The 27,072-nt window shown below is 39.4% G+C and overlaps 2 protein-coding genes across 9 annotated transcripts in view; one reads left to right on the top strand and one right to left on the bottom strand.

The window, feature by feature from the left end:
* Positions 1-27,072, top strand: part of LOC115847694 (zinc finger protein 613) — a 70,574-nt gene that overhangs the window by 2,826 nt on the left and 40,676 nt on the right. The window lies entirely within an intron of this gene.
* LOC115847696 (zinc finger protein 649-like) lies at positions 626-22,112 on the bottom strand. 7 transcript variants are annotated; one of them, XM_070044273.1, is made up of 6 exons: positions 22,012-22,112; positions 13,195-13,393; positions 10,820-10,970; positions 10,449-10,544; positions 5,813-5,870; positions 5,679-5,707 (listed from the first exon to the last, which is right to left on the bottom strand). In XM_070044273.1, the coding sequence occupies exons 2-6, from the start codon at positions 13,207-13,209 to the stop codon at positions 5,701-5,703; spliced, it is 327 nt and encodes a 108-aa protein (XP_069900374.1). In that variant the 5' UTR covers positions 13,210-13,393; positions 22,012-22,112; the 3' UTR covers positions 5,679-5,700. The 7 variants fall into 7 exon arrangements, with proteins under 7 accessions (XP_069900373.1, XP_030703654.2, XP_030703652.1 ...); XM_030847794.3 differs by lacking the exon at positions 5,813-5,870 and having other exon boundaries at positions 627-5,707; XM_030847792.3 differs by lacking the exon at positions 5,813-5,870 and having other exon boundaries at positions 627-5,707; positions 10,820-10,946.

Raw genomic sequence — 27,072 nt, 5'->3', positions numbered from 1 at the left:
GGTGAATTACATTGTTTATAAAATTAGACAACTTTTAACCGACTTTGCATTCTTTGGATAAACCCAATGTAGTCATGAAGTATTTATCTTTTTAAAATGTTGCTTAATGTGTTCAGTAGAAACCTGGGAAACATTTGTGGGGTCATGGTGGAAGGAATATGATTTTGGATCAAGCAAATTTAATATGGGCTTGCTATGAATTGATTCTGGCTTTTATGTGTGAGCTCAGTGAGAATGGCTCTAACAGTTTGCTTGGTTGGTTGACTGAAACTTGACTTAAAGGTGAACTACATTAAAGTTTAAATGCCAGAAATTCCTTGTTCCATATTCTGTAAAGTATCCAAAAGTATATGGAGTTAGGAATGCTAATGTAGATTTATCATGTAAAACCAGCTTACCCATCCCCTAAATACATAACCCAGAAGCATCCAGAAGACAGTCTCTTCAATGAAGCTAATCTGGCTACAGAAAATGGAAGTATACTATTATAAGATTCTGTCACTATACACGAAGAGGTATATATAATAATACTCATACTGACAAGTTAATGATACATGCTGTAAACTAAAGGAACCACTTAAATAACAAAATTATGGGGAATTCCCTGGTGGTCTAGCAGTTAGACTCCGTGCTTCCACTGCTGGGGGCCCAGGGTTCAATCTCTGGTCGGGAAACTAAGATCCCACAAGCCGTGCATGGTGCAGCCATAAATAAATAAATAAATAGATAAATAAATAAATAAATAAAATAAGCCAACAAAGAAGATAAATAATCATAAGACATACTCAGTTACTCCAAAAGATGGTAGGAAAAGGGGAGCAAAGAATAGATGGGGGCTTCCCTGGTAGCACAGTGGTTAAGAATCTGCCTGCCAATGCAGGGTACACGGGTTTGAGCCCTGGCCCAGGAAGATCCCACATGCTGCGGAGCAACTAAGCCCGTGCACCACAGCTACTGAGCCTGCGTTTCACAACTACTGAGGCCTGTGTGCCAGGAGCCTGTGCTCTGCAACAGGAGAGGCCACCATAATGAGAAGCCCGTGCACCACAACAAAGAGTAGCCCCCGCTTGCTGCAACTAGAGGAAGCCCACACACAGCAACGAAGACCCAGCACAAGCCAAAAATATAAATTAAAAAAAAAATAGGTGGGATGAATAGCAAATTGTACATTTTTAGTCTCAACCTAACTACATTCTCACATTAAACATAAATGATTTAAACACCCCAATAAAAAGACATATTGTCAACTCGATAAAAAAGCAAGGCCTAACTATATGTTACCTTCTAGAAAACCACTTTAAATATTAAGTGATGAATAGGTTAAAAGTAAACCATGTTAAATAGAGATGTGAAAGATATAAAAAGAAAGTCCCAAGTCAAATTTCTAGAGATTAAAAACTACAATTTGAAAGAAAACATACACTGATGGAATTAATGGCAATTAGACATGGCATAAGAAAAGATTAGTTAACTTGAAGACACAGCAATAGAAACTATCCAAAATGATACAAGGGGCTGTGCTGGGGGGGTCTTAAAAAGCATGAGCAGTTTTTTAGCCTATTAGGGTATGCAAAAGAAAAGACCAGTGAAGTTGATGACAAGGCAAAAGAAACTCACGTACAAAGAGAACAAAAGCTAATAAAAGCTTTTATTAAAAAGAGAAAAGCCTTGAGTTCTCAGCCAATGGGGTAAGAGGTATCATTGTGAGGAACACCAGGTGGAAATCTCTCAAACTGCCCTCCACTCTCTTCTCAAGATAGTGAATGAAGAAACAATATTATGGGAGGGCTTATAAAATATGAACATGTAACATATAAAATATTTTTAAACCCCATTACACATTGTTATAATTAACATGTTAATCACTTCTCTGACTTTTTGATCCAATGGAATATAGTTATAAATTTTTATACAGTTATCATACTGTCCTTGTTTGCTCAATCTAGCATCGTCAGTTTCCAGTCACTTCTGATTGGTTTTTCTCAATATTGGTCACACTTTCTGGCTTTTATGCATGCTTGGTAATTTTTGGTTGGATGACAAACATTGTTAATTAATGTGTTTGCACTCCTATAAATATTCTTGAGGTTTGTTTTGAGATACATTAAAGGTACTTGGAAACAGTTTGGTCCTTTCTGATCCTACTTTAGATCTCAGTTGAGCAAGACCAGATTGCTTATTGGATGAGACTCAGCCAATTAACAATGAGTGCCTACTCTGTCAGACATTCTAGACATCTGGTAATATAGGGGTTAACAGAAGGTCCCTAAACAGTAGAAGTACTTGTTACTTCTTCATGAAGCTTACAGTCTAAATTTTACAGACTATAACTTACATTCAAGACCTTATATTTGAGCACAAACTCAGGAAGATGATATTTGATATTTGTTATATTTCTGCTTTGTATTGAAACTGATATAGCAATGTTTATACATGATCTAAGATCCTCATATATTCCACATTAAAATCCTTAAGAAAACAATTGAGATGTTCTCTTCAAGTAATTCTAAGTTTTTACATCATATGTTTTTTAAAAATCATTTACAATGCCAGTAAGATACCTCATCTACTTACATGCCTCCACTCCTAGCTTCTCCCTAAGGGACCTGACCTCATGCTCTTCCTCAAATCCCAGTTTTCCAGCAGTAGACTTGGTCTGAACCTTAATGCTACATCAGTTTTATGCCAGTCCCTACTGACATTACTCCTGGCTACAGCTCAGTAATTATAGAGATTCTGAAAGTATTTGCCAGATTGGTTAAAGGCCTATAGTATTCCAGTCTAGAACCAGATTGAGCCCACACTTCCAGAGCTCCTTGACCTATTCCCAATCTGATTCAGTCGATCCAGCTCTGTGAAGTATGATACCAGGCCACAGTTGATTCTATTATGATCTACTTTTCTCTTCCTCATGTGACACTCAAACATGTAAGACTCGAGAGTCCCTTAGTTGAGAGGAAATGGAACCACCCCAACATTCTTCCTGACATCTATATCCATTCCATCAATGAGGCAAAGGGAAGGGTTGGGCAGGGAGCTATCTCCAGAGGGAAGAATGCAGCTGAATAGTTATCCAGTTTAGATTTTCATATTCCCAGGATTCTGAGAATAATTTGGATAGTCAGAGAAGAGAGAGCTAGGATGGAAGCAAGAAGAGTCATCTTAATTTGTGTTCAAATTGCCCATTTTATTTTCATGTTTTCAGGAAAACTACCAAGAGTTATGTTGGAATGTATTTTGTTAGTTAATTTATAGGTTTAAATTACTAATTGTCCTTGGGCTTTCAGTTCATTTTGCAAACCTGATTTCACTACCTTTTCAAGTCCAGAAAATTTTAAAAATCACATTTATAGTGACCTTTATGGTATAATGCTTAGTCTTATTTATAAATTGAACTTAAGCTCATTCAAGGACATTAAGTTATATTTATGAATTTAATATTCATTTCTGTTGTGAGGGAATTCAGTTGTCTGAAATAATATTTAAATAAATTTAGAGCCTAAGAAATGCAGCAGCTAATCATATATTGGGTGGGCGTTGAAGATATTTTTTTTTTAAAAAAAGAAAAAGAATCCACAATTAGGAGAAATGAGTATAACATGATAACCTTAACCAGTGATGTGGGGTAGACTGTCTTTCTCCTTAAAATTATGGAATCATAAGCATAGTAACTAGGAATATTGTTCAAGGTTTCCTGTCCAAAAATATACATCAGGTATATTGTGTAATGTATTATGAAGTGGGAATTGGTACATAAAGCTCTCGAATGTTTCTCATTTTCACAGGCTTTGCTTCACAAGAACTTTAGTAAGATATTCCACAATTAGTGTGTTCACAGTGTTTTATTTGTATATGATTTCATCAGCTAATGGATGGGGCAGAAAACCCTGCCACATTCACTGCCTTCCAAATTTCTCTCCAGTATGTAATGACACCTATTGAGGGAAGGACTTTACCACTCTCATATTTTTACACACTATAAGCTCACTGATGACCTTGGTAATCACTGATAATAGGATCTGTCTTCCAAAACACAGCTTTCCTAACCTCTGCCTTCATAGGTTTGCTTTTTATACATAACCATATAATCAGCTATACATTATTGCTCAAGGCTTTTCCAAATAGAATGTACCAGTTTTTTCCTATGTGTTTTTTGTGACATAAAATAAGATATAATTGACCACTGAAGGCATAACCACATTCATTGCATTCATGAAGTTTCTCTCCTGCACAAACTCTCTGTTATCTCCTGAGGGTGCACCTCTGGCCTCTGGCTGTTCCATAAGGACTACATTCCTATCTGCTAGGAGCCCACTGATGTTTAATGATGTCTGAGGGGTTGCAGAAGGCATCTGCACAGTCACCATATTAACAGTGTTTTCCCCCTGCATGAGTTCACTAGTATCTAATAAGCTGTGACCCTTTGTGGAAGGATATTCCACCTTCACTGAATCTACTTGTTTCTCTCTTGTGTGTGTCCTCTTATGTTTAACCAAGCATGACATGTGGGAGAAAGCTTTCCCACACTCATTGCATCCATAGGGCCTCTCTCCCGTGTGAGTTCTTTGATGGACAATGAGCATTGTCTTTGTAGTGAAGGCTTTCCCACAGTCACTGCATGCATAGGGTTTCTCTCCTGTGTGAATTCTCTGATGTTTAATGAGTCCTGATTTCTGTGAACAAGATTTTCCACAGTCAGTACATACAAAGGGAGTCTTTCCTGTATGAAATCGCTGATGTGCTATGAGGCATGCCTTCTGGCTGAAGGCCTTACCACATTCAGTGCATCCATAGGGTTTCTCTCCAGTGTGAGTTCGTTGATGTATAATAAGATTGCCCTTCTGTATGAAACCTTTTCCACATTCACTGCATATATAAGATTTCTCTCCTGTATGAATTTTCTGGTGCAGAATGAGCTGTGATTTTCTGGAGAAACCTTTCCCACACTCATTGCATACATGGGGTTTTTCTCCTCTTTTGTTTCTCTGATGTATAACGAGCTCTGCCTTCCTAAAGAAGGCTTTGCCACATTCAGGACATTCATAGGGTTTCTCTCCTGTATGAGTTCTCTGGTGTTCAGTTAGCTTGAACTTTCTGTAGAATGCTTTCGCACATACACTGCATACATGGGGTTTATTTCCTGTATGAGTCTTCTGATGTTCAGTAAGCTGAAATTTCCTGAGGAAGGCTTTTCCACATTCACGGCACTCATGGGGTTTCTCTCCTTTGTGAGTTCGCTGATGTTCAGTGAGCTTGAACTTCTTGGAGAAGGTTTTCCCACAGACACTACATCTGTGGGGTTTCTTTTCTGTATGAATTCTCTTATGTTCATTGAGCCGAGACTTCTTGAGGAAGGCTTTCCCACATTCAGTACATTCGTGGGTATTCTCTATTTTGTGTATGTCCCGATGTTTAATTTCAGTATGAGTTTGCTCATGATCAACATGGAGAAAGGATCTCCCATCTCCATTAAACTCAGCAGACTCTATTTTTTTGCAGCTTGTACTCAGGTTGATTACATCTAAATATGATTTCATAGTTTTCCCATGTAAATCAAATACATCATGATTTGGCCTCAAAGGAAAACAACTTTTGCTCTGATAAATAATATTCTCAAATGCATTCTGTTCATAACACTGTTCCAACATTTTCAGTATACTTTGGTTTTGCCAGTGTGGCTGCATATGATCATCCACTTTATCAATTTCTAGGAAAGAAAACAATTAACCCTTCCATGAGTATCATATGGAATAAAACTGCTTCAAAAATACCTTGGGGGACTTCCCTGGTGGTCCAGTGGTTAAGACTTCACCTTCCAATGCAGAGGGTGCAGGTTCGGTGCCTTGTTGGGGAGCTGGGATCCTGCATGCCTCATGGCCATAAAACCAAAACATAAAACAGAAGCAATATTGCAACAAATTCAATAAACACTTAAAAAAATACCTTGGAGTGAGCTGGCTCTTTAATGGAAAACCTATGATATCAAATATAAAAGAAATTCCAAGTATAAAAGTACCTTATCTTTTTTTAAAAAAAAAACTTTTCACAATTGTTGTTAAATATATATAAGATAAATTTTACCATTTTAAGTGTATATTTATGTGGCATTAAGTACCATCACATTGTTGTACAACCATCACGACCATTCATCTCTAGTTCTTTTTCATCTTCCCCAACTGAAAAACTCTGTATCCATTAAACACTAACTCCTGTCTCTTGGAAATTGTTAAAAACACAGTAATATAAAACACCAAACAACCCAAAAGATAACAGCCGTCAGGGTAAAAATTCTTTACTTTCACTGAAGCCATATTCTATGGGTGGAAAGGGAAACAATAAATAAGATAAGGAATAAAGTAGGCAGTTCCAAGTGTGACAGTGGTTTGAAGAAGCAAAGGAAATAAGAAGTGGAAGATATCAGGATTTATTTGGAAGGAAGGATAAACAAGACTCACTAATGGATTTGATGTGAGGAGAGGTAACAAAAGAGGGAATCAAAGTGCACGCCTGAGTATTTGGCTTGACCCATTGGGTAGTTGGGTAGTGCCTTTTAACAAGATGAGGAATATCACCGAACTTCAGAATGTGAGGGAAACCAAGTTCAGAATGTGAGGGAAACCAAGTACATTTTGAAACATATCATTTTTGAGATAATATCCAAGCACAGACACGGAAAAGCCAGTCAGATGATAAGACTTGAGTAAGGTCTTGACTGAAAATAGCAATGTGGAAACATCAGTATGTAAATATTATTTAAGGGGACTTCCCTGGCAGTCCAGTGATTAGGACTCGGCACTTTCACTGCCATGGGCCCAGGTTCAATCCTGGTTGGGGAATTAAGATCCTGCAAGCTGCACGGCGCAGCCAAAAAAAAAAAAAAAAACCCAAAACAAAGAAATATATATTATTTAAGGTCAGAGTATTGTATGAGATCACTTTCTGAGAAACATGAAGACTGAAAAAAGATGAAGGCACAGACGAAAGCTTTAGTCAGTCAACATAGAGTTTTGGGATTCCTAGAGCCCTCTGAAGAGACCCTAACATAACCATGCTGGTAGAGAAAGAAGAAGACGTGGGTGTTAGAACATATACATCAAAGAGGCAACTCAGAATGTTGGACATAGAGGTCATGATTTCAAGAAAATTCTAACAGACTCTTGGGTGCTCATCCTGTTGATAAAACTTGCCATTCTTCTTCATTAGGTAGACCATCATCAAATTCACTTTCCCAAAGCACCAATCTCACATTCTAACATTGCATGGAGCTGTGACACATTCTCATACGTTCCCACAGAAAGGGACATGATGATCCTGATGGACTTTCACAACAGGCTAATGGGGCACAGTCTTTTTTAGAAGCAGATCTGCTGCACCAGACATGGGAATGCTCACCTTCTTCACTATTCTGTACCTGTATGGATGTCATGGTGGAATTTTTCCCATTTCATTGTCCCTGATATACTAATCTCTCAACTTGCCAACAATAGCATCTTCTTCCTTAATCATACAGTAATGTCTCTGCTGGCATTAATTAAAGGGTCTTATAGGACCACCTTCCTCCTGAATCAAGATGTGACAATTTTATCTTTAGTTTTTCTTAGAACATCTGGCTATACCTTATTATTTCTATAATGCTGCCACTGAGGTTAAAAATAAGACTATCTAGAGTTAGAATATACAAAACCTAACCTCCACCATGCCTCCTTTATTATTAACACATAAAAGTCACAACAGTAAGCCTGGTGATAAAAGTTTACATTACCATGATGTACCCAGTTTATCTAATTTTCCACTCCACTAGCTCCCCAACAAATACTTTCAAACATTGGTCTCCACATGGCTGGTTTCAGACCAATCTTTTGACAGTCCCCACATGGCCTTGCACATTTCCAGTTTCTTGCCATGTTTCCTTGTCATCTTAATTCAAAACTGAGCTATTTCTCTCACCTAAGATACTTTATGATACTATCACTCTTCATTCTCTCTATACCACTTTAGGCTACTTTTCTTCTAAATTTCTGAAATAGTCTCTATATTTACCATTTACTTGAATTTTGTACAGCCTTCAATGATAGCAGAAACATTTCACATGTTAAAAAGCTTAATTTGTAAATATTACATGAAGATTTGTCCTAGCTTTGCTCATAAAATCTTTGCTCTGAAAGACATTTCTTTGTTTCCCACTAAATTTAGTCTCTTCTATCAAAGATACTTAGCATCATCTTCCGTCTGTTTTTTTCCCCTCTCACACTCCATATTGTGGGTTGAATATGTCCCCCAAAGACATGTTTAAACCCTAACCCCTAGTAGCTATGAATGTGACCCTATTTGGAATCAGCGTCTTTGCATATGTAATCAAGTTAAGACCAGGTCAAAATGGATTGGAGTGAACCCTAATCCAATGACTGGGGTCCTTCTAAGGAGACAGAGATTTGGCTACAGACACAGAGACATACAGGGAGAAGGTCATGTAATAACAGACGCAAAGACTGGAATGATGTGTCTACAATCTAAGGAACATCAAAGATTTCTGGCCACTACCAGAAGCGAGGAATAGACAAGAAAGGATTCATTCCTAGATCTTTGAAAGGGAGCATGGCTCTACCAATACCTTGATTTTCAAATTCTAGCATCTAAAACCGTGAGAATACATTTCTGTTGTTTCAAGTCACACAGTTTGTGGTAATTTGTTACCTAGGAAACAAACATACCCCATACCTACTTAAGTGGCAAATTCAGTCTTTATTGTTCCAGAATCTTCTCATACCATCCTCAAGCTGGGTTAAAGTCACCAACAACCAGGTCTCACATCTGGTTTTCTGCTTCAACACCTGCCTATTCCAGTCTATTTTCTACTGATAGCCAAGGTGATACCTCTAAAACATAAATTATATCCCATCACTGCTATACCCTAATCCTTCTAAAGGTTTTCTCATTAGGAGGAAAATCAAGTGTTTGAAATGGATGACAAGGCCCTATGTGACCAAATGACCTATTGCAAACCCCCAGTTATGACCCCATTGACCTCATCTCTAGTCATTTTCCATGCTGATGGTTTGGTGTTTACAGTCGTTTTCACCACCAGACATAGTATCTGTGAATTTTTTCCCATTTATTTTTATTGTGATAAATTACACATAACACAAAATTTACCATCTTAATCATTTCTGAGTGTACAGTTCAGTGTATTAAAATGCATTCACAATGGTGTATAACCATCACCACTATCTCTCTCCATTAAATCTTTTCATCTTATAAAACTGAAACTCTCTTTTTGTTAAATTTCTGCCTCCTCTTTGAGAGTGGGGACTTAGGTGTTTGATAGAAGAGAAATTTCTATGTCATAGTAATATGGTCAACTGGGACTTAATGCCATCAGACTATGAGGAGGAAAAAGATAGCTTTAGGGAAAAGAATCCAGCAACATCTAAAGTTTAACTAAGAGAATGATTAATTAACAAATATAAAAAGGAACTACAGTAAGGTGGGCATGAGGTTTTATGATTTCGTTTAGGCTAGGAAATGAGAATGAGAAATTTTAGAAACGTCTTTCCTAATTACACAAAGAACAGGAACAGCAGAGGCATTAAATACAGGAGCCCAGAGGGTAGAGAAGATTCAAGGTAATGCCAGGATTTAAGATGTACAGAAGTACAAGAGAATCTCAATTTTAAAAAGGATGTTGGAAAGGGATTTTCTGGGAGGGAAGATGGTTCTAGTTTCTCACACAAAAAGAGTGAACTCATTGGGAATTGCCATGGAGACAGGTTAAAATATATGGTACCAGCAGGTATATTAGACAGTGTTAAGGGACATGTCAATTGCAAGTCTCCACAAAAAGCTTAACACATTTGAATAAAGTAAGGTTTTATAGCCTATGAGACAGAGCAGAGGGATGACAACAGAACCTTTGAAGAATCTCAGAGGGGGTAAAAAGAAAAGTCAAGCAAGCAGATGAATACACATTAAGAGACCACATTACTACAAGAGTAAGGCACCTGAGGTGCAGTTGGATGTCATAAAGGGAAATAAATATTTCACAATGGAGCAGAAAGGTGTATGAGTCAGAAGACAATGATGAATTCAAAGTTTTGTCTGAGAAGAGAGACACGGAAGGAGGAATTTCATACCAAGAGATGTGAAAGGAACATAAAATCATACTCTAACAAGTAAAGAATGGGAGGATTTGAAAAACCAAGCAAGAATAATCCTAGGAGGGGGAAAGTTGACATCTAAGAAGAAATAAACAGGGATTCATTCCAAGATGAGATAAAGTGGTATACTTTCCTCTAAGTTCTTGCACAGAAAAAGAGCTCTCATATGAGGAAAGGGATACATGGAGGCTGTTTCTGTATCCTCAGACACCCTCACCACTGGGATGCCTTCTCTAAAGGACTAGAAAGTGATTTCCACAGCCTTCCCCCTCTTGCTGGTTCTGTCTCACTTACCTGGATGGGGGTGACTGTGAACTTCATCTTCTAAGGTCCATGGTGGTTCTCCTTGTTCCAACTTGGAGAGTATATCAGGTTTGTTAACTTGATACCCTGTTCGTGGGAAATAACAGAAGACTTAGGCTCATCAAATGGCACTAGGGATCTGTGATGCTATGAGAATGGTACACTTTAGGGACTGCATGATCTGCATGTTTGGAAATTAAAGGCTTGTCTCTAAAACGCGGAGAGATTATACCTTCTCATCTGGGGCCGGGGGGGAAGAGACTGAAAATCTTCCACTTCAGAGCACCACAGACACAACAACTCTTTCAGAAGGTGAAGAAAGAAAAGTCACTGTCCAAGGGACACAGGGGAGCCGTCCTCACCTATGGACACCAGGTTGCTATAGTTCTCCAGCATCACGTCCCTGTACAGGTCCTTCTGATCAGGGTCCAGGAGCTGCCACTCCTCCCATGTGAAGTCCACGGCCACATCCTTCAGTGTCAGCGATCCCTGTAACAACACAGTCCATGTGCCCTGTAACAACACAGTCCATGTGATAAGAGTGTTTCTCTCATTATTGAAATGGAAGGTGTGAAATAATAGAAAATATATATAATGTTCTATGTCCCTGGTTGCCGGCTTAGCACTCCTAAAACCCTTGTAGTCTCCTAGGTGATAAAAGCACTAGGAGCATCTTTTGTCCTAACATTTGGTCTTTGAATTCAATCCTAATCTGACACTAACAACTCAGAGTTACCATCAGGCCCCACAGGCTAAAGAGCTCAGTCCCACAAGACTGCCTTCACTTCAGCCACCAGTCCAAAGTCCCAGATTCCAGGTTCCCTGCACTTGTGTCCAACTTAGCTACAAATTCGGGGGTTCTCATAAATTCCCTGCTAAGGTTTGATAATTTGTTAGAACCACTCACAGAACTCAGGAAATTATTATGCTTACTCTTATAGTTTATTATGAAGGACACAAATGAATGGTCACATGAAGAGGCTCATAGAGCCAAATCTAAAATGGTCCTGAGTGCAAGGGCCTCTGTCCCTGTTGAGTTGGGGTAAGTCACCATCCCAGAAAGTGGACTGTTTGCCTACTTGGAAGCTCTCTGAACCCCATTGGGATTTTTATGGACGTTCCATTACATAGGCATGACTGATTAAACCACTGCCTACAAGTGATAGAGCTCAATCTCCAGCCCCTCTCCTGTCTACTGAGATCAGAGGGTAGAGCCAGAAGTTCCAATCAAGGCTTGGTCTTTCTGGGGATCAGCTCCCACCCTGAAGCTCTCTAGGGGTCCATCCTGAGTCACCTAATTAGCACACATATGGCTCAAAGGGGCTTGTTATGGATAAAAAAAGACACTCCTATCTCTGAGGAAATTCCAAAGGTTTTAGGAACTCTGTGGCAGGAACCAGAGACAAAGACTATATATATAAAATTATACCACAATGAGTCATTTGTTTAATTAAAATAAAGGCAATTAAATAAATAAATAAAATAAAGGCAATAAGGAGGTGGGAGGTAACAACTAGATTCTTGGGGGCGTATTCTCTTTCATTTATCAAAATTTTATAAGCAATTGAACTTTTTCTGGTTAAATTTTCCTTATTACTTGATCAATTATTTCATTTTTAATAGCTCTATCAACTTGGGAATTTAAATTTAGTGTCAATACATAATAACCGTCATCACACACAAAAATACTGGTACCTCGTTGAATGGCACAGTAGCAGTACCACGATTAGATGTAATTGCTTTAAACTGACCAAACATCAATTTGATGATTATTATTTTGCTAGTTTCAATATTTAGATGAGTTCTTCTTTTCAATATAGTTCACTAATTTTATTCCAATTAAATATAACAACATCTAGCTCTTTCCTATCTACACAAAATATTTAACTTTTTTGGGCATGAAAAGTACAGTAATAACTAGATTTTGAACACATGGAAGGGCACTGTATTTTCTGAGATAAGGTAAAGTTCTAAAGCAAACTGTGGATCTCAAAAACCCAAGCCATTACCAAACAAGAATTTATAACTCCCTGTGGCCAAATCTGTACTGAAACACCCATTCTACAACCTGTTCACAGATGTCCTTTGATAACTGTGCAAACCTTACATTTTCCTGGGCACTTTAGGTTTTATTCAAGGATAAAACCAGCCCAAAACAAGTGTGGGTATATAAGTCACCAAGCTGTGGTCTTTTGAAAAACTGTGTGCACTGAATTCTACTTGGTCTAGTCCAGCAGAGGACTCAGAATAATCATATAAGAAACAGCCATACACAACCTGCTTGTATATCTATCAATATTAGAAGAATGCTATGAACACAATGAATGTTATCACCTCTAGAAAGAAACCATCAAAGAAATTTCCCAAGACTTAAGTACCATGAAATAGTGACATCTCCTGAGGAAATTATCTGCCTTCTCCTCAGATTCAATGCATATCAAATAACTTATCATGATTCTCTGGTTGCAGTGCCTGACAGATTACATGCAAGTTGATGGTTTATGTAACCAGGAGGGACCTGCAGAGTCATACATTATATACCAACATTGGTCATGTAGTACGAAATCTACGAACAATATATACCTGATTCTACTTCATCATGATTTTGAAGGTAGTTTATTTCTCCCCAGAGCCCATTTTTTCCCAATTAATACTTTTCATTTAATTGGACTGCTTTTTTTTCCCAGCCTTCTGGAAATCCATGAGGGAATCAAGAATAAAACAAACCAAAAGTCACCTGAGCCTTCATCATTTTCTTGTTTTGGGAAATGCCAAGTAACTAGGATGTTGTTTTTAGTCTCTTCTGGATCTGCCCTAAGTTTCTGTTCCAAAATCTCAGTCTCAGGTAACGGATGTCCCACGAAATGACCATATGCAACTCCAGGAACCTCCTCCTCATCCTTTACTTGATTTCTCTTGCTCCTCGAAGCCAGGACCTGTGGAGTGAAGAGTAAGTTCATTTGGGTGATATATTCCCTCTGGGCCCAGATGCTGTCACTGCTGTTGTTCACCCACCTTAAGTCAAGGCCAGTGCTTCTAACTGTCCCTTTATTTGATGCCCCTGAGGCAGTAAAACATAACAATCTAAATGGAGAGAGGTATGCCTTCTGTGAAGTATAAGTAGCATGAATGAGAAAGGGAATATGGAAAAGGAAAACCAGCACAGCACAAAGCCTGGCAGAAGAATGGCAGAAGACTTCCCACACAGATCAGTTTTGGGAAAGAAGACATATAGAAGTGAGGCTCTGGACATTTTTTCCCCTTAAAATCACGTGTCCACATACTCCTTTGTAGTGGGTTGAATGGTGCCACCCCCCCCAAAGATATGTTCACATCGTAACCCCATGAACATGTGAATGTGATCTGATTTGGTAAAACGGTCTTTGCAGATGTAATTATAGGGATCTCAAGATGAGAACATCCAGGATTATCCAGGTAGGCCCTAAAATCCAATGAGTGTCCTTATACCAGACACACTGAGAAGAAACACACAGGGAAGATGAGACCATGTGAAGACAGAGGCAGACATCAGTTATGCTGCCACAAGCCAAGGAATGTCTGGAGAATCTGGCAGAAAAGGAGAAGGAAGTGAATGGACGTTTCGCAGGTGTGCTGGAGGTCCCTAAGATGACGCCCAGATTCAGTGATTCCTTAGGACTCCCAAGATTTAGCACATAACTGATTTATTACCATGAAAGTATACAAGGCAAAAGCAGCAAAGGGAAAAGTTGTGGCAAAGTCTGGGGGAAAACGAGGCACAAGTTTCCAAGAGTCCTGTCTCCATGAAGTCACAGAGGATATGCTCACTTCCCCAGCAACAAGTTGTAATAACTCATGTGAAATGTGTTAGCCTATTAGAGACTCAGTGCCCATGGCTTTTATGGGGGGCTATTCCTAGTACATATCCTAGTACATACCAAAATTCCAGAATCCCAGAGGAAAACACATGTTCAAGACAAATCATATTGTTTGAAAGAAGAGTCTTGGCACAGTGAGCCACTCTCGATAGGGAAGAGTGGGAACCCTCCCAAAATCTAAGTTCCCAGATGCCAGCGGAAGGCATCTTGTCAGCAGGCCTTTCCAAGGAGAACAGTCTCAGGTCAGTTACGTCAATTCTGCACAGCAAGGAACCGAGGGTGTCTGCTACAATATATTAATAGATTAGAAAAGTCACATGATTGCCAAAATCGATGCTGAGAAAAATATTTCATAAAAATCCAACATCTAGGGCTTCCCTGGTGGCGCAGTGCTTGAGAGTCCACCTGCCAATGCAGGGGACATGGGTTCATGCCCCAGTCCGGGAGGATCCCACATGCCATGGAGCGGCTAGGTCCGTGAGCCATGGCCGCTGAGCCTGTGCGTCCGGAGCCTGTGCTGCACAACGGGAGAGGCCACAAGAGTGAGAGGCCCATGTACAGCAAAAAAAAAAAAAAAAAAAAAAAAAAATCCAACATCTATTTCAAATATGAGCCCTGGGTATGTCAGGAATTCATTACTGCCTTAGCATGAAAAAACAAAACACGACCTATAAGTTTTTTTTTTAAATATATACTACAATCTCCATCTGTTTCTAAAACACAAAACAAGAGTATGTGTTGTTTGTGGATACATACACATCTAGTAAAAGTATGAAAATATGCATAATATATAACAAGATAGCAGTTATCCATGGGAAGAGAAGGGGAGAAATAGAAGATGATATGACTTAAGTTGTATCTGTATATCTTTCAAAAAGAAAAAGAACCATAATAAAAAAACAAAACTGAATAAATCCCACATATGTCCAGCTGAAAGCCAGAGATAAAAGCACTCATTAAAAAGACGGGTGGGTTTGTGTGTGTGTGTGTGCGTGTGTTTGCGCATGCATGCACGTGCTAGTGCAACAATACCATTATTTTTCACCACTGTTCTGGAAACACTCCCAATGCAGTCTGATAAAAGAATCAAGAATTACTAACATTAAAAAAAAAAGTTACTAACAAAAGATGGAGGTCAACTTTAGTGAACACCAAAAATAAGAGTATTAAGTTAACTGACCAGTTATACAATCTATATGTAAAAATTGACAACTTCGTAGAGTGACATTAGCAAAAATGGTGGAGTAGATACCTCCAGGGGATTCCTCAGGAGCACTAAAAAAACTGACAAAAACTGTCAGAATCAACCTTACTGGAACTCTGGAAGACAGTCAATGGTTTACAGAAACAAAGTGAACACCTGACCAGGAGAAAGGTCTCTAAAACAGGAGACTTTTTATGGCATTCTAAATTAGCCTTGCCCCCACAGCCATTGTGGCAGAGCGGCAGCCTGTATTTGTGGTGTGGATGGATACCTGGACCTGTAGGGAGCAAAGTAAATCTTGTCCCCAAGGAATTGTTTGTTTTGACCTATTTGTGGGTTCCCTAAAGGACTGACACAAGAGGCCTGCATACAACAGACACACGGAGAAGAACATGAGCTTTCACCTCTGTCTGGTACTCAGGCTCAGCAGAAGCAGGAAAAGAAGCCTAAGGCACTGTTATAAATGGCCTGGCTAAGTTTGAAGGATTGCCCCAAACGGAGCCAATATGCAAAGAACTTAAAATCACTTTCTTTTCTTTTTTAAACTCAAAGAGTTCTACAGTGAGACACATAAAGTTCAAACTATCAAAAGCCAAAGATAGAGAATCTTCAAAGCAGCAAGAACCAACTGTCATATGCAATGGATATGAAATAAGATGAACAGCTGATTTCTATCAGAAACCACAGAGATCAGAAGGCAGTGTGTTCCTGGGACTTCCCTGGTGGTGCAGTGGTTAAGAATACACTTGTCAATGCAGGGGACACAGGTTTGAGCCCTGGTCCGGGAAGATCCCACATGCCACAGAGCAACTAAGCCCACGCACCACAACTACTGAGCCTGCCGTCTAGAGCCCACATACCACAACTACTGAGCCTGCATGCCACAACTACTGAAGCCCACGCACCTAGAGCCTGTGTTCCACAACAAGAGAAGCCACTGCAATGAGAAGCCCACACACTGCAATGAAGAGTAGCCTCCTCTCGCCCCAACTAGAGAAAGCCAAAAATAAATAAATAAATTGATAAAAAGAAAAGAAAGAAAAAAAAAGGCAGCGCCTTCTTAAGTCAAAGTGCCAAAAGAAAAACGTAGGAGGTAAAACTATTAAACTCTTAGATGAAAACCTAGGCATAAATCGACCTGACCTCAAATTTGGGCAACAGAGCCTTAGATATGACACCAAAAAATACAAAGAACAAAACAAAATAAGACTTCGTCAAAAAATCTTTTTAAATTTATTTTATTTATTTAGTTTTGGCTGCATTGGGTCTTCGTTGCTGCGTGTGGGCTTTCTCTAGTTGTGGCGAGTGGGGGATACTCTGTTTTGGTGCACAGGCTTCTCACTGCGGTGGCTTCTCTTGTTGGGGAGCACGGGCTCTAGGTGCACAGGCTTCAGTAGTTGTGGCTCGCAGCCTTAGAGCGCAGGCTCAGTAGTTGTGGCACACGGGCTTAGTTGCTCCGCGGCATATGGGATCTTCCCAGACCAGGGCTGAAACCCATGTCCCCTGCATTGGCAGGCGGATTCTTAACCACTGCACCACCAGGGAAGCGCCTAGACTTCATCAAAATTTAAAAGTAGTCTGTATAAGATGCTACCAAGAGAGTGAAAAGGAAACCCACAGAATGGGAGAAAATATTTGCAAATAATATAACTGATTAAGGGTCTAGTGAGCAGAATATATAAAGAACAATTACAATTCAATAACAAAAAGACAATTTAAACAGTGGACAAAGAGACTTGAATAGACATTTCTCCAAAGAACGTATAAAGATGGCACATCATTTGTCATTAGGGAAATAGAAATCAAAACCACAATGAGATACCACTTTACCACTTCATAACCAAAAGCATGGCCATAAAAATAAATAAAATAATAAGTGTTAGCAAGGATATGGAGAATTAGATTCCTCATACATTGCTGGAGGCAATGTAAAGTGGTGCAGCCTCTGTGGAGTACGGTTTGGCAGTTACCCAAAAAGTTAAATACAGAATTACTATTGACTTAGCAATTCTGCTCTTAGGTATATGCCCAGTAGAACTGAAAACAGGTATTAAAACTTGTACTCAAATTTCGGAGCTGCTCTACTCATGATAGCCAAAAGGTGGAAACAACCCAAATGTCTATCAACAGATGAATGAATAAACAAAATGGGGTGTCTATCGACAGATGAATGAATAAACAAAATCCATAAAGTGAAATATTAGCCATAAAAAGGAATAAAGTACTCAAAGGAGCTACAACATGAACCTTGAAAACAGTATGTTACATGAAAGAAGTCAGAAGTAACAGGCGACATATTATATGATTCCATTAATATGAAATGTCCAGAATAGGCAAATCTATAGAGACAAAAAGGCATTTAGTGCTTGCCAGGAACTGGCGGGGGAGACAGGAATGGGAAGTGAGTACTTAATGGATGCATAGTTTCCATCTGGGATGATAAAACAGTTCTACAACTAGATAGTGATGATGTTTGTACAATGTTGTGACTGTACTTAATGTCACTGAATTATACACTTTAAAATGGTTAAAATGATAAATCTTATGTTAAGTGTGTTTTACCACAAAAAGAAATTGATAGAATTATATAAAAGAAAATTGATGTCTGTTACATGGCGGAACATTTTAGTGGAATATTTTAACACTGTATACTGAAAATTTCAAAATAGTTATCATTGGTAATGAAAACTTTTACTTCTAGAAATTTCTGCAAAGGAAATAATGGCATAAGCATGCAAAGATACATATTCCTATAAATGTGTGTATATATACATAAATGTATACATAATATATTTATATATTTATACATAAATACTTTATGTATACATAAAGTATTATATAGATGCAGTGATAGAGGATTAACTGATTAGTATAAACTTTCAATGGAATACTGTGCAGCTATTTAAAACATTCTATATGTAGTGAAAAAATATGTAACTCAAAGTTATATGTAGCATAAATGTTTTTCTGCCATAATACAAAATGTGTAAAACATGTCTGAAGAAAAACGCACAACCTAAAAGTTGAGAGTTATGTGTTATTCAAAGACCTTACGGGGACTACAGCCTGGGAGGCAACCTCTCAGTAGCTGAGGAACTGCTGAGGTAAGGTAAGGAGGACCCAGGACATATACATAAGTTTTTGCTGAAAAAGAAATATGTAGCTGAATGTGAAAAGATAACTGCTAATCACAAAAAAACCGTATCTCAAGTTAATGATTTTAGTGGTTTTCTATGTATGGGAAGATGCAGGAGTCTGGGCTCGTTGAAATTATTCCTTAGATATGCATCTTAACAATCTAGGGCCAGTATCCTGTTTTTCCCCATCCTGAATTCCCCTCTGGGTGCACCATGGTTGGGGTGGGGGCGTGCTGATGCAGTGGCTGATGGCGGGCAACATTCCTTGTTTACTGGAATGGCAGGTGACATTTTTGTGTGCATATATTTATACAGACATACCAAAAAATACCGATACCAAAAAGTTAATGTGATTATACCTAGATATTATTAGATAGGTCATTTTATTTTCTTAATTATCTTTTCACAAGTATGTAAAATATGTGTAATAGAATATAAAATTATTGTTGCCTAATTATTACTGTAAGTTTATCGTCTTTTAAGTTTTCATTACAAAAAAATGAGTAAATGACATGAGTGATAAATTTTACAAAGTATGAAAGTACAAACACAGAAAAATAGCAGCTGTTTATTTCTACCATGTATGTGCCACTAACCGTCACAATTTTATATATTTTAATTCCCTTAATTCTCAGCAAACTTGAGAGAGGGACTAAACTTTTATTTGCACAAATGAAGAACAAGACTCAGGTTCAGTAACTAAATAAGTGTTCTGGACCTGATTCCAAATTGTGGTGGAGGGAAGGGGGTCCCCCCCATACAACGAAGCAATTCTCCTGACACCAGCTGGGCATCCTACTTCAGTTCAGTTCTGACACTATCTGCCCAGAGACAGCATCAGATCCCACAGGTTAAGGGTTCAGTCACACAAGACTGCCCTCCCACCCCCCCTTCACCCACCCACCATCACATAAGATGCCATTCTCAAGTCCAGATTATTACCTGTACTTCTGACCAACTGGCTATAAATCACAGGTTCCCAAGATCTTCTCAGGTTCAATTAATTTTCTAGAGTGGCTCAAGAACTCAAATATTTTACATACTAGATTACTGGTTTATTATAAAAGAATATAACTCAGGAACAACAGGATGGAAGAGATGCAGTGGGGAAGGCATGAGGAAAGGGTATGGAGTTTCCATGCCCTCTCCAGGAAAGCCACTCTCCCAGTACCCCCACGAGTTCACCAACCGGAAGCTCTCTGAATCCCTTCCTTTTAGGTTTTTAAAGAGGCTTCATTATATAGGCATGATTGAGTAACTGGCTGGCCATTGGTGGTTGATTCAATCTCCAGCCGTTTCTCCTCCCAAGAAGTCAGGGAGTGGGACTGAAAGTTCCGACCCTCTAATCACATGGTTGGCAGTACAGACAACTAGCCCCATCCTTAGGTGCATTCCAAAAGTCACTCCATTAACATAACAAGAGACACCAAAATCACTCTCAAAACTTTGAAAAGTCCAAAGGTTTTAGGAGCTCTGTGCCAGAAAAGGGACCAAGACGAAATATTTCTTATTGAAAATCACACTATCACAGTTATTCACCCAAGTCATCAGTAAGAGCAAGAATCCAGATTTTTAAAAGACAGATTCATTTCATTCGCAAATCCATACATTTGTCACTGGGACAATATTATTTGGAAATGCTCAGATCATCATTCACTTGGAAAATATAAAGGAATTAATTAAGCTATTGGAAGAACTGTAGTTGATAGAAATGCTTAAGTATTTAGGGGAAAGTATACTGATGTCTGCAGTTTACTTTGAAATGCACCAAAATTTTTTTTAAAAAAGAAAGAGGGACTTCCCTGGTGGTCCAGTGGGGAAGACTTCGAGCTTCCACTGAAGGGGGCACAGGTTCCATCCCTGGTCCGGGAACTAAGATCCCGCATGCCGCCCGGCGAGGCCAGAAAAATAAATAAATAAAAGTAATCAAAAAAAAAGAAAAACAAGATGAATTAATGAATGGAGGGATGGATAGATAACTGACAAAGCAAATATAGTAAAATGTTAATGGTACAATCTAAGTGGTGGGTATAGTACATGTGCACTGTAAAATTCATTCAACTTTGCTATGTTTGGAATTTTTCATAATAAAATGTTAAGTTCTTAATTTCATAATGAACTGTTGAGTTGGAAAAAGCTATTAGTAATCATAAAATTTCAGTGTAGTAACCAAAAAAGAAAGTATTTAATAATATATTTTTAAATTGTTTTACTATGTTAAAGAAATTGAAAGGAGATAAAAATTAGAAGAAAAAAAAAAGACCCTAATTTCAATTGCAACAAAGGCAAAAAACCAAGAAGGAGATGTGGGTCAGGGAAACAAACCCTCGGGTAAATACCAAATCCTAATGTAATCCTAAAAGTAATAACTAAGAGAATTTGTATTATGGAAATGTTTAAAATATGAAATTAACTTTTTAAAAAGAGGCAAATTACACCTGTTTCCATAGTTTATCTGAATTATGAAAATTAAGAGAAAATAACAAGACAAAAATTGAAATATACTAACATTTGAATAAAAGTTGGGAAACAGAATTTGACGGACCAGAAGGGTTATTTTACTGGTGTCAAAAAGAATCTGAAGGGCTTCCCTGGTGGCGCAGTGGTTGAGGGTCCACCTGCCGATGCAGGGGACACGGGTTCGTGCCCCGGTCCGGGAAGATCCCACATGCCGCGGAGCGGCTGGGCCCGTGAGCCATGGCCACTGGGCCTGTGCTCCGCAACGGGAGAGGTCACAGCAGTGATGGGCCCGCGTACCGCAAAAAAAAAAAAAAAAAAAAAAAGAATCTGAAAAGAAATATTCAAGTAAACTCTCAGTAAGGAGGAAAGAAACCTCATCTTAGAAAGTTTACCACTTTAGATTTGCTTAATGCTTGATCTCCCTAAATTTCGTATCCGTGGCGACGAAAGGAGAAGGTGATGTAGCACCCTAAGGAGACTTCCAAAGCAGTCCTTAGAGAGGAAAGTGGGCTTCAAGGACTGAAGGGAATTGTAGCGTTCATCTGGTCTATCTCACCCCTGGCTACTCCGTCACTGAGCGCCAAATTAATTCAAACACCACTTACATTGACAAATACCAACCCCCCTCCCGTTCCCAATGACTGAGCCCTACTAACAAAGTGAACTGCAAAGACCCCAAACTCTGACCTCAGGACTCTGAGTCCTTGATTTCTATGGACCTTTAATGCACGACCACGAGAGCTCCCCCATGCCCGACAGCAAAGGCAACCCAACTTCAGACCCATGGTGCCAGACCACCAGCTCTCCCCGCGGACTCTGCGGCTCCTACCTACACGGACGCCCACAGATCCTCTCTCACCCCTTAACCTATCCCACAGAGAGAGTCACACACTGACCTGATTTCCTCTTGATCCCACTCCGATCTCCTAGCGGCTACACTTGTGAATCCTCTCATTTCGGGTTCTCTAAAGCCAGCTTCGGCACCGGACTACGGCGGCCGATGAGGGACTGAAACTTTCCTACACAGCACGGACAATTGGACTTCCGGCTGCTTCTTAGAGGGTAATGTGTCTGCGCCCTCTGCGCCTCGCCTCCCTGGGGGCAGCCATCTTTGAGTATTTATCATTCAGAACAGAGATAGCTGTTTCTGCGCCACTAATCCGTATGGCTCGAGACCAGTAAAAGGCCCCTGAACTGTTCCCTCACCTGATACTTCATCCCCTGTGTGGCGAGGCTGGAAGAGTTGCGAACAACACTGCACAAGCTACATAGTTTCAAAGGCTCGAGCTTATACAAGGCAAACATGGCGCGGGCGCCGTCCACTTCAGCGGTCAAGAAAGAAACGCCCAATGAGCGCGGCCATGTCAGAGGAATTTCAGGTGTCCGTACAGCGGAGAACACTCCCCCTCTCCCCCCAAAGTGAACAGGAGGATGGCCCGCCAAGCTTGGGTAATAGAAGGGCCCATGACAAGTCCCTGCATCTCAGCTTGTGAGGTTAGACTTAGCAGGTGAGTGCGGGTCAAAGTGTGAATTCATTGTCGAGGTTGTCTTTTGTTTCAGGCCAGTTCGGAAAACACCAAGTGTTGAAATTTGAAATTGTGGTCTATGAATTAAGTGGATACAAAAGCTACTGTGATGCTGTCAGAGCATCAGCAATGCAGTGCCAATATTTTTTGAAGAAATTGCTGTTGAACACAAATTCGTGTGCTAAGCAAACCCAAATGTTGGACTTTGGAGCAGAGAGAGGTTTATTGCAGGGCCAAGAACGGAGAATACGTGGCTCGTGCTTAAAAAACCCGAGCTCCCTGATGGTTTGGGGGGAAGAGTTTTTAAAGGTAAAATTTGGGGTGAGGGCTGCAGGATATGTGACTTTCTTCTGATTGGTGGTGAGGTAATAGGGCGGTGTCCAGGAATCTTGCTCAGCCTGAAGTTACCATCCTCTGCTTGGGTGGGGGCCTTAGTTGCTACAGAATTCAAAGGTATATTGTTATGTGTATCCCTTGAGGAGGAACCAGAACTCTGCTTTACCGCGGCACTATTGTTTCTTGACTGTTTTTCCTTTGTTACTGCGTTCCTTACTTCCCTAATTAGAAGCTATTTGAATGTGCCCTTTGGAACTCATGGAATGTCTAGGAGGCTGAAGACTTTTTCCTACGAACAAGAAAGGGGGGACACAGAAAGGCTTTTATACCCGGGAGGACCCACAGAGTTCTGCTAGGTTTCAAAATTACACACAACCATTCTTTCTGGGACTATGTCATCAAGGTCTTAGCACCTCTGCTTGTATCTGAGATTATTGGGAGACGATTCTGGAGCATCTGTGTTCTGCTTTGTCACTTTTTTATGTCCAGCTCCTTCTCTCTGTTCACCCCTTACGCTATCTCTGCATCTTAGTCCAAGATCCTTCCAGCTATAGCAGCAGTGAGCTATTGTTGCCGGAGAAGGGGGGAGCAAGAGAATGGTCACATCCCAGGTCTCAAGAGACTCCTTGGCTTCTTGCAGGAAAGAATTCAAGAGCGAGCAATAATAAAGTGAAAGCTAGCTTATACGGAGAAGTACACATTCCATAGGCAGAAGGTGAGAGCTGCCCGAGTAACTTCATAGGCTAACAAGTGGGAGGATTATTGCAGCTGTTTGGGGGAAAGGGCAGGAATTTTCAGGAATTGGGCCACCACCCACTTTTTGGTCCTTCTTGTTCAGGCTTGGAACTGTCATGGCACTGGTGGGTGTGTCATTTAGCATGTTAATGTATTACAGTGAGTGTATAATGAGGTTCAAGGTCTATGGGAAGTCAAATCTTGGGCCTAGCAAGTTCTAACCAGTTTATATCATATCGTCAATGGCTATGTCATTCTTTCAATGGCTGTGCCCTGCCCCCTTCCTTCCTGTTTCACTAAGGCAGAGACAAATCAAGTATTCCTTACAAACTTTTAAGACATATAAGTCGGTCAACGGTAACTTTACAGATATGTCCCCCAAAGCTATTAAAATTATCCTATCAGGTAAGACTTGCTATAATTTTTTTTTTAAGTTGAAAGAAATAAAATCTGAGAACTGACCCTCCACAAATTGGCCTGCTTCCAGTTAAAAGTGAAGTTTAGTGTCTTTTCCTGTTAATTGGCTATTCAGAATCACCTCTTCCATGGATATTTGCCTATTGATTTTTACTCTGTTGTCATTTTCTTATTGATTTGTTGACTTAAAGACACACAACGTAAGAGTTGTGAGTTGTAAGTTTTATTCAGGTTCTTACTGAGGATCATAGCCTGGGAGGCAGCCACTCAGTTCGTATAGCATATAGGTTAGGGGGTCCTTGGAGACAGAGAACCAGGAATGGCTTTCTTGACATGAGAGGACCCATTTTGGCCTAAGCCATTTTGTCATCTAAGCCTAGCCATAATTCTTGCCCTTGAACAGGTCTCAATAATCAATGATCTTAAGGGAACAAAGGAATGCTGGAACAGAGGAAAGGCAGTCAAACAATAGTGCAGTGATAAAGCAGAGTTCTAGTTCCTCCTCAAGGGATATACATAATAATGTATCTTTGAGTTGCACAGGAACTAAGGCCCTCACTTAGGTAGAGGAGAGAATGATGATCTTGACTCTTCTGACTTCAGTCAACTAAAGTTTGGACACTGTCAACTTTTGCCCCAGTTTTATGCTGAATTCTCCTCTGCTCAAGCCCCTTCTTGAATATGCATGTACCCTTAGCTTAGAACTTCCCCAGTTTTGCTGTTCCGGGGAGACACTGCTTTGGAAAATATCCATGGTGTTCTTCTTACTTACTACAAGTAATAAATCCTTCCTTCTCCCCATCTTTGGCTTGGTTGTGCCTGTTGGCTCGGCAGTCACCAAGAGATGAACCCAGTTTTGTGGTGACATTAGCTCTGAGGAAATCGCTCTGAAGAGGTAGGGGAGAAGCCCTTCTATATATGAGTTTTGGCTAGGAACTACATGCAGTCAGGCATACATCTTGGTAAAAATTTATTGCTAATCATAAAGAAAAACATGTCTCAAGTTAATCTTTTTAGGGCTTATCTCTGTATGGGAAGATGTGAGAATCCAGTGTCATTAAAATTCTTCCTGAGATATTCATCTAACTACCTATGGGGCTTGCCTATTCATGTACATTCTAAGCCCAGAGTGCCTCATTCTGTTTTCTATTTAAATTCCTCTCAGAGTGCACTGTTGATCAGCAACTGCAGTGGATTACAACTTAACCCTTGTCAAACTGGATGTTGAGACTTTGTCTTAGTGATCCTAATTCTTCTGCATCCCCAGATTCATAAGAGCTCTTTTTACAGTCTAAGTTTTCGTCTTTTTCAGTTAAGTGTTGCGATATATGCTTCCAGTCTGCAGCTTGCTCTTACTGTTGTTGATGTCTGTGTTTTATTTTAAAGTAAAATGTTATGCTTGAAAAGGAAACCAAATCTTGTAAAGTTAAAGTCAAGCTCATTGTAACTTGAGTTTAATCCCCATTTCAGAAAAGAATTTGAGACTTTGCAGTTACATTCTAGAAAGGGATTAATAAAAACATATCTAAAGTTTGGCTTATGCTCTTTCAAAAGGAAGTACATCTTGTGCAATATGGGGGAAATAGGAGACCATTTTATTTGACCATAGGAACAAAACACATTATCCAATCAAGCAATACCAGGACTCAAGCTAATATTTAATTTTATCTTCTGATACCGGGGACTTTCGCTCAAACTGTTTAGAACTCAAATGGGGTATAAAACCTGTGAACAGTCATCATCTTCAAACCCTAAATATGTGGCTGGTTTAGAAGAAAGAAAATTATAAAGATGTTGACTTCTGCTGTATTTCATCCAATCTAAGATAACTTCGGTTGTATGATACACTACTATTTTATGTACCAAGTTCAAGTTCTCCATTTAAATATGTCAAGCCCATGTATGTACTGATGTGTATAAAATTGATGACTAATAAGAATCTGCAGTATAAAATAACAAACAAACAAAAAAGAAAAACAACTAACACTAAACTTTCTTTGGGTTATTTGTGTGGAAATATGTTAATATAAATGTTTCAGACATTACATGAAATTTCTAAAAATCTTATATGTTCTGGTATAATGTTATAAGTCACAATTCTAGTTATTACTTTAAAATGTATATCTCAGAAATAACTAAATTTCCTTGTCAGTTGCATGATCATGAACTTTCATCAAATTTTTTTTTTTTTTTTTTTTGTGGTACGCGGGGCCTCTCACTGTTGTGGCCTCTCCCATTGTGGAGGACGCGCAGGCTCAGTGGCCATGGCTCACGGGCCCAGCCACTCCGCGGCATGTGGGATCTTCCTGGACTGGGGCACGAACCCGCATCCCCTGCATCGTCAGGTGGACTCTTAACCACTGCGCCACCAGGGAAGTCCTTCATCAAATCTTTAACCATGGTCATTTTTAAGTCTTTTGTCATTTACAAACAGTTCTGGGTGTACTCTGATGCTTTCACAAAAATGTTCCTATAAAGGGGTTTCATCTTCAAGGAATTCATGGAAAAGACTCTGACAAGTACAGGTTTCTGGTAACTGACTATACTGCTGAACTGAATGAATAAGCATTTTCAGAACTCTAATGGAAAACTGATGAATTCATAAAAATGCTAACAAAAGATCAAGATGAAAAATAATTAATTACATGGGACTGAGTGAACTGATGAAGGTGATTATAATTTTCGTGACTTTCTGTTTGAATAAAAAAAAAATCCCACAAAGACTCAGAGGGAAAAAATATACAAATCAATTTTCACTGCAAAGTAGAGGGGCTGTTACAGTGGAGGATTACTGGACTGAATGTCAATATTATGACATAGTATGAGTGTGTTTCGTGTTTGGTAATTGCAATCATTGTTGCTTTTGTTGTGGTCATCCATTTACAATGCTTGGTGTCAGTTTATTTATCTCTTGTAAAAATAAAATACAGTGTGAGTTGTGGA

Source organism: Globicephala melas, chromosome 19, assembly GCF_963455315.2.
Source record: "Globicephala melas chromosome 19, mGloMel1.2, whole genome shotgun sequence".
In the NCBI taxonomy this organism is placed as follows: domain Eukaryota; kingdom Metazoa; phylum Chordata; class Mammalia; order Artiodactyla; family Delphinidae; genus Globicephala; species Globicephala melas.
Note: the sequence above shows the minus strand (reverse complement) of the source record. Positions and strands in the feature narration are given on the sequence as shown.

Bases quoted from the DNA above. Each gene is read 5' to 3' on its own strand.
- LOC115847696 (XM_030847794.3), bottom strand. The intron at 10,545-10,819 runs GTGAGGACGGCT...TCCCACGAACAG, and splicing joins TAGCAACCTGGTGTCCATAG to GGTATCAAGTTAACAAACCT. The intron at 5,708-10,448 runs GTAAGTGAGACA...TTTCTTTCCTAG, and splicing joins TCACAGTCACCCCCATCCAG to AAATTGATAAAGTGGATGAT.